Below are 8,496 nucleotides of genomic sequence, written 5' to 3'. Positions count from 1 at the left end.
TGCGGGTCAACATGCAAGACGTTTTAATGCACCAACTATTGATGAAGTTGCTATCGTTGTAGTTGGGGAAAACTTGGAATCCCGTGATGTTGTTTTACATCGTCGGAATGATCAATTACAACGTATAAAGGAAACACACCGCTCATATGATGCACTGCAATATCCTATTATATTTTGGCAAGGTGAAGATGGCTATGATTTCTCAATAAAAATGATAAATCCCATTACAGGTAATTAAAATATTAGTTTAGCTATGGCGATAATATCTAAGTCACTATACAACGTGTCCCTCCGACTTTGACCCAGCGGGAAACTATGGCCTTTAAAAATAAATCTGAACAACTCTCTCAAAATAACAATAGTTGAAATATGAACTTTAAAAAAATATTTTTCATCCTAAGTTTATCAGGTGACTGAAATTTTTGTCTGAACACATGAATTTTCAAAAGCTTATTTCGACGATGATTACTTTGGGAAAGTTGTTCAGAAGGATTTTTAAAGCCATGTTTTCCCGCTGGGTCAAAGTCGGAGGGACACGCTGTTTAATGAATTTTAATTTTATATTTCAATGTTATTAAAACAAAATCTATTTACTGGTTCTGAAACCAACAAAAAAGTCAGTTCAATGAACTATTATTCATACCGCCTAATGATCCGGGAAAATGAAGACAATAATATATTGAAATGTCGGCGATTATATCACAAATATGTTGTTGACATGTATGTTAAAATTGAAACGGAGAGATTAACATTCATCAGGTTGAATCAGACCAAACTCCGATCTGAAGAGTATATTCACCTTCGAGATGCGATTAATACTGATGGAAATGCACAGAATGTTGGTCGGATGACTATTCTTCCAGCAACATACATCGGAAGCCCTCGACATATGCACGAATATGCTCAAGATGCCATGTCGTATGTTCGTCATTATGGTACAGCAGATTTGTTCATCACATTTACATGTAATCCGTACTGGATAGGAATCAAGCAGGAGTTATTTCCTGGGCAATCACCCATTGATCGTCATGATATTACAGCCAGAGTCTTTAGACAAAAGTTGAAATCTTTAATGGATTTCATCGTAAAACATTATGTGTTTGGTGAGACACGCTGCTGGATGTATACTGTGGAGTGGCAAAAACGAGGATTGCCACATGCACACATTTTGATTTGGTTGGTTGAAAAGATAAGGCCAAATGAAGTTGATGCAGTGATATCAGCTGAAATCCCTAATGTACGAGTAGATCCTGGATTGCATGAGGTAGTTATCAAAAACATGATACATGGTCCCTGTGGAACTCTTAATCAAAATTCACCGTGTAAGATGGATGGTAAATGTTCAAAACGATATCCACGTACATTAATATCGGAAACAATTACTGGTAATGACGGTTATCCACTGTATCGTCGCCGATCGACAGCAGACAATGGAAGATCAACAATTGTCAAATTAAATCATGTAAGTGCCGATGCCCAGTTCAAATATTCGCGGCCTTATTAGGCCACTAAGATGGCAAATTAGAGGAGATCGGTGACGCGGCGTCGAGTAGCGTTAATAGCCGAGACGTTCGCGGTAGTCGCTCGGCCAGCGAAAGGGGTAAGATTTTCGGGGACCACGAGATCTCTTTCTCTTTCTCTCCGGGGACGTTGAAGAGATCAGACGCGTGCCAATTCATAAGAACTGGAGAAGGAGGAAGGGAGGGTAACGTGGACTGGATACGGACGGCCCATCCCGATCGAGTTGAACATCGGGAGATTCCACCAATTAATTCTCCGCCAAATCACCATCCGAGAGTCCCCGGAGTCTAAAAGAAAGAGCCAACGATCGACGAGGCATCTAGAAAAGATAAGTTGCTCAGACCATTGTAATTTCGCCCTGTAGGGATTGTACGGCTAGTGAACCGATATTCTAATATTTAATTGTCGTAAAGAAAGAAAATCGGACGTCGGACTGGTGAAGCTAGATTCCCAGAATTAAATATATTTGGTTATTTGTATAATCTCATAATTTGTAATTTCGCCCTGTAGGGATTGTACGGTTAGTGAACCGATATTCGATTATTTAATTGTTGTAAAGAAGGAAAATCGGACGTCGGACTGGTGAAGCTAGATTCCCAGAATTAAATATGTTTTGGTCTTATGTATAATCTCATAAATAATATATTTTTGTTATTTCTATAATCTCACAATCAACAAGATATTGAAATAGATAATCGTTGGATTGTTCCATATTCACCCATTTTATCAAAGACCTTTAAAGCACACATCAACGTTGAATCTTGCCATTCAGTGAAATCTATTAAATACATTTGCAAATATGTAACCAAAGGGAGTGATATGGCTGTGATTGGAATTGGTGCAGAGAATTCCAATGATGAAGTTACCCAATACCAAATGGGCCGCTATGTTAGTAGTAATGAAGCAGTTTAGCGAATATTTTCTTTTCCTATTCATGAGAGACACCCTTCTGTTGTTCACTTAGCTGTGCATTTAGAAAATGGACAAAGAGTGTATTTTACAGCACAGAACGCAGTACAAAGAGCTGCTCAGCCACCATCTACTACATTAACCAGTTTTTTTGAGACATGCCAAAACGATGATTTTGCACAAACATTGCTATATTCTGAAATGCCAAAATATTATACTTGGAATCAATCCTCAAGGAGATTTATACGACGGAAACAAGGAAAACCACTTCCAGGATACCCAGATGTGTATTCCACCGATGCGATTGGTCGAATTTATTCAGTACATCCAAGCAATGATGAATGTTTTTATTTACGACTGCTATTAGTCAATGTACGTGGCCCAACATCATTCCAACATTTACGAACTGTTAATGGTGCATTGTGTGGATCTTACAGAGAAGCCTGTCAACGTTTGCAATTGCTAGAAAATGACGCTCATTGGGATCAAACTCTCAATGATGCTGTAATATCATCACACGCTCATCAAATACGAACATTGTTTTCTATAATCATATCTACATGCTTCCCATCAAACCCAATTGATTTGTGGATCAAGTACAAAGATTATATGTGTGATGATATTTTGTATCAAATACGGAATAGAATGGGGAATCCAAATATACAAATCAGTGAAGAAATTTACAACGAAGCATTGATTTCAATTGAGGACATGTGCTTGATGATGTCAAACAAACTATTAATTCAATTAGGCCTGGCCGCGCCCAATCGTCCAATGCATGATGCTTTTAACCAAGAATTGCATCGAGAAAAACTGTATGATCTTAATACTTTGAAAGAATTAATTCAAATGAATCTTCCACTGTTGAATGAACAACAGAAGTATGTATTTGATACTCTTATGAAAGTAACAAATGATGAAACTGGAGGAATTTACTTCTTAGATGCACCTGGTGGTACAGGAAAAACTTTTTTGATTTCATTAATATTAGCAACGATTCGCTCACAAAATAAAATTGCACTTGCACTCGCTTCGTCGGGAATCGCAGCAACTTTGCTTGAACGTGGTCGAACAGCCCATTCAGCACTAAAATTGCCATTAAATATGCAAAGCAATGAAACTCCAACCTGCAACATTTCGAAGAACTCTGCAATGGCAAAGGTTTTACAGCAATGTAAATTGATTGTTTGGGATGAATCCACGATGGCACATAAAAAATCTTTGGAGGCTTTAGACAGAACCTTAAAAGATCTACGGAGCAATCATAACCGATTTGGTGGTGCAATGATTTTATTAGCAGGAGATTTTCGTCAAACATTGCCAGTGATTCCACGATCAACGCCAGCTGATGAACTCAATGCATGTCTAAAGTCCTCCAATTTGTGGAAACATGTCAAAGTACTTCATTTAAGCAAGAATATGCGTGTCGAGTTGCAAAATGACCAATTTGGAAAAATATTCTCTAAACAACTCATTGACATTGGTAATGGCAAATTTCCTATAGACATGTTGACTGGCTGCATTAACTTTCCTCAAAGTTTTTGTCAGTTAACTCGATCAAAAGATGAACTTATTCAGAAGGTGTATCCAGATGTTTCTCAAAATTACAGAAACCATGAATGGTTGAGCGAACGAGCTATATTGGCTGCGAAAAACATAAATGTAAATGAATTAAATTTAAAAATTCAAGAACAAATTACAGGCGAATCGAGGACATATAAATCAGTTGATTCGGCTACTAATCAAGATGATGTAGTCAACTATCCACCGGAATTCTTAAACTCGCTGGATTTGCCAGGATTGCCACCTCACAATCTTCAATTAAAGGTTGGATCGGTAGTTATAATGTTGCGAAACATCAACCAACCGCGTCTTTGCAACGGCACACGGTTAGCGATAAAAAAATTACTAAACAATGTGATAGAAGCAACTATACTGAAAGGAAAGTATAGAGGAGAAGATGTTCTCATACCGCGCATCCCAATGATTCCGACTGATGTGCCATTTGAGTTTAAACGACTACAGTTTCCAGTGCGGCTTGCTTTTGCTATGACCATAAACAAGTCCCAGGGGCAATCATTAAGTGTTTGTGGTATTAATCTGGAAAACCCATGTTTCTCACATGGTCAATTGTATGTTGCCTGTTCCCGTATCGGAAAACTATCAGATTTGTTTGTCTATGCGCCAGGTAATCAAACAAAAAACATCGTATATCACAAAGCACTACAATAAAAATAAAACTGATTTTTGTTTATAATTATGATTCACATGATTAACAATAAAGCGATTACTTACTTTTAAATGCTTATATATATTTTATTTAATTATTTTTTATTCACAACGCCCTATCACCAGGGTGGACGGTTCTGTTCAGGAGAATTTTTTGCCCCGACTATAAAATAGGTAGGAACAAAAAACTGCCACATTACAAATATTCTTGACAGGACGAAGTCTGTCGGGTCCGCTAGTATATATATATATATGTAGCATCCAGGACTCTGTGCAAATATGAATCTGTATATTCCATGTAAATGTATGTGATGTGTTTTAAATTCATACATTTAAATGTAAACTTGAAAGTACAAATAAATATGTTCGTATAAACTATATCTAGTAACTGATTTTTATGCCCTGCCTTATTCTGTAGATGAAAACTGTTCTGCAATCCGACTACTTCATCAAACCATACAATCTGATCGAATATGCTACACGCGTACAATGTACAAGTGGCGACAGTAATTAGAATTGTGTGTTGGCCATACTATAGTGCCGTCAAATGAACAGCAGGTAGAAGAGCGATGCGTAATAATCCGCATTTTTAATTTGTAATCACCCCTAGTGCAAATGTCCGATGGAATCCATCTGGTTCGTTCCAATTTTCGATGGGGTCGTATAGGAATCCTGCAAATTCACAGGATTTGGAACGGATTCGGATGAATTTTGTGGATCTACTACAGAAACTTTTAACAGGGACAACGTGAATTCTCTACGCCCGTAAACATTTCAAAATGTCACACCATAGATTATTTTGACCTGTTTATGGATGATAATTTATTAGAAGTCATTGTCCGAGAAAGAAATCTCCATTAGTCCCAAAATCCTGAACCGGCCCGCCAAAAAATGAAAGCTTGGGAAGATTTAGGAAAAGACAAGTTGAAAAAATTTTCGGGCTCAACTATTTTGATGGAGCACGTCAAAAAAGTTGCCCTCGACGATTACTGGAGCCGCAATCCGTTGTTGGTTACTCCTATATTCCACCAAAGAATGCCTCAAAATCAGTTCGAACAAATTCTACGATTTTTACATTTCCAGAATAATGTAACCCTCTTGAATCACCCACCGAAAAAATCAAAACCATCATTGATAATCTGAATACAAAATTTGCAAACTTTCTGCGGCCAGGGAGAAACTTGTGTATAGATGAAAGTCTCCTCTTATGGAAAGGGAGATTGCGTTTCAAGCAGTTTCTACCGTTGAAGAGACGTCGCTTCGAAATAAAAATTTTCGAAATAGTGGACTGCCAGAGTGGTTTCGTATTGGGTTTTATAGTCTCTACCGGGGCAGACACAGACTATGACAAATTTGGCTTGGGCATTTTTTCAGGGGATGTCGTTGCCCATTTTTTGAGACCCTATTTTGGTAAGGGTCATATTGTTTTTGTGGACAACTGGTACTCTTCCCCTGCACTAGCTGAATTTTTACACGAAAAAGATACAGGTCTATGTGGCACAGTGAGAAAAAATAGATCTGGACTACCGAAATTCACAGAAAAATTACAGAAAGGGGAAACTCAAGTAGGACACAATATGATTTGGTTGGCATCGAAATGGCAAGAGAAAAAAGACGTCCAGATTATTAGAACGGTATCCCGATTGAAATACGCTTCCAGCGGCAAGCAAGATTTTGTAACTGGTGAAGAGATAAAACCTAGTTGCATCATTGATTATAAGATAATAAGAATATGGGAGTTGATAATGTTGACCGGCAGTTAGAGATAACTGCGTCAATTACGAAATCTTTCAAATGGTATAGGAAATTATTTTTCCATCTCATTGATCTCATATTGATAATACCCATGCTTTGTATAAATTGCAAGGAGCAATTTCGTTCGCCGATTTTTGAATCAAAGTCATATCGTCTTTGCTAGGTGTTGATAGCACAGTCCAAGCAGAACTTGAACCCCCTCCTTCCCGACTTACAGGTCGACATTTTCCGACTCAATCAAAGTCTACAAAAGAATGTGCAATGTGCCGTGCATCAAAAGTGAGGAGACGAACAAAATATTGTTGTGGTAAGTGTCAAGTTGCATTGTGTGCACTCCCTTGCTTTGAACAGTATCACACGCAAAGAGGTGTTCACTGCTAAAAATACAACATCCTGAGGGTAAAAAAATATAGGGAATAAAAAAAATTAAAAAATGTGAAAAAAAAAATGGGGCTGTTACGTCCGTGAGTAGAGTTTACTCCTGAGCGGAAGGAGTAACCTGGTTGGCTTCGCTTTTACGTTTCAGGTCAACCGGAAATCAGGATGAGGATTGAATAAACTTGAGTATGTTTGATGTATCGATTATATGTTTATTGCGTAGAACTTGAGATACCGGTAGGAATGAATTGTGTGGTACGAAAAGATATATAAGAAGTCTAGATGTGGAGTTGTCGAGAGTCAGAATAGGAGTGTCCCTCGAGACGTGAAACGTACGGGTGCAGAAAAGGTGTGACAATGCTAGAAGTAGGGAATGGAATTTGATGAGTAAGCGCGATAGTGAATAGCGTGAGACTGCGTAGAGATAAGAGGACAGGACAGAGACCATGAGATTAATGTAAGAACTGTGGGAGAGTTAGCGAGTAGGAAAAATAGAGAGAAGTGGTATGCTGGACGTAACAGGGCTAAAAATCTTCCCACGTCCACGTCGTCAGCCCTGGGTGACGCTAAGAGAAAGTCTTCGTAGTCACGCTAGGAACAAATTTCATCTCAGCAATCCTATTTGGGAGCAATTTTCCAATGCGCATGCGCAGTACAGGGCCATCTTGGAATTTTGAAATTCTGACAACAGATTCGTGATCAGCGACCCCAAAAACCCCCAGGAATAAGCGTCAACGCAGGAATCCCATTTGGGACCAATTTTCCAACTGCGCATGCGCAGTACAGGGCCGCCATCTTGGAATTTTGGAATTCTGACAATGGATTCGTGATCAGTGACCCCAAAAACCCGGCTAAAGTAGTGATGCCGGCCGTCTAGAGGTTAAAAAAAAATTGAATTTACTGTAAAAAAAAGTTGAATTCACTACGTGTAGCTTTTATATCACAGCGATTGTAATACACTTCTCGCAAAAATTAAGGGAACAACAAAATATTCGAAATTTTTTAGTGATTTTCAACAGGCTGTATTTCAGTGAAAGATGGTCGTACAAGGAATAAAAAAACAAAGCTTTTGAAGCTTGAAGACTCTAATTTTTGAATTTTTTGGTTAAAAATTTTTCGAAGCACTATTAGCCATGCAATCCTTTGATAAAGCACGAAGAAAAAATTTTCAAAATTTTTTGCATTTTTTTTTTCGCTCTACGGGCATGGAAAATTTTTTCCGAGCTAAACCAATGCATAGGTCGCATAGCCTGTTTATTCAGCTCCAAGATGCTTTTTTTTAAACCTCGATACGACCATTTGTCTTCGAGATATCGAATTTTGAATGCCAAAGGATCCTTTTTCACTCAACTGCCGATATCTCTAGAACTACTGGTTGCACAGCGAGCCGAAGGGCGGTTTCTTTTTCTGCAGAAAATTTCCTACAAAAATCTGTCAAGGTTGATGTCAATAAAAAATTTTTTCCACCTGTAGCGTTAACGTGAAAAAAGAGCAAAAAAATGCCATTTTGCCTTGTTTTGGATAATCGACTGTATCTTCGTCAATATTGGGGGGAAAGCTTAGGTTAGAAGAAAATTTTACAACCTAATGTACCACAAAGGTCCCCCTAAATCGGTAGATCGATCGGTTCAGCGGTTTTCCTTGACCGATTGATTGAAATTTTGAAAAAATTAAGGGAACAAGGTTTTTGTTTCTTAAGGAATT

The 8,496-nt window shown here is 38.1% G+C and overlaps 1 protein-coding gene across 1 annotated transcript; it reads left to right on the top strand.

Moving 5' to 3' along the window:
* The first annotated feature begins 3,075 nt into the window (after positions 1-3,075).
* LOC124299519 (ATP-dependent DNA helicase pif1-like) lies at positions 3,076-4,662 on the top strand. Its single transcript, XM_046752776.1, has one exon. It carries the CDS (start codon positions 3,076-3,078, stop codon positions 4,660-4,662), a length of 1,587 nt encoding a protein of 528 aa, XP_046608732.1.
* The last annotated feature ends 3,834 nt before the right edge of the window (positions 4,663-8,496 follow it).

The sequence above is a fragment of the Neodiprion virginianus genome, chromosome 3 (genome assembly GCF_021901495.1).
Source record: "Neodiprion virginianus isolate iyNeoVirg1 chromosome 3, iyNeoVirg1.1, whole genome shotgun sequence".
In the NCBI taxonomy this organism is placed as follows: Eukaryota; Metazoa; Arthropoda; class Insecta; order Hymenoptera; family Diprionidae; genus Neodiprion; species Neodiprion virginianus.
This window is presented reverse-complemented; position numbering and strand designations above follow the sequence as displayed.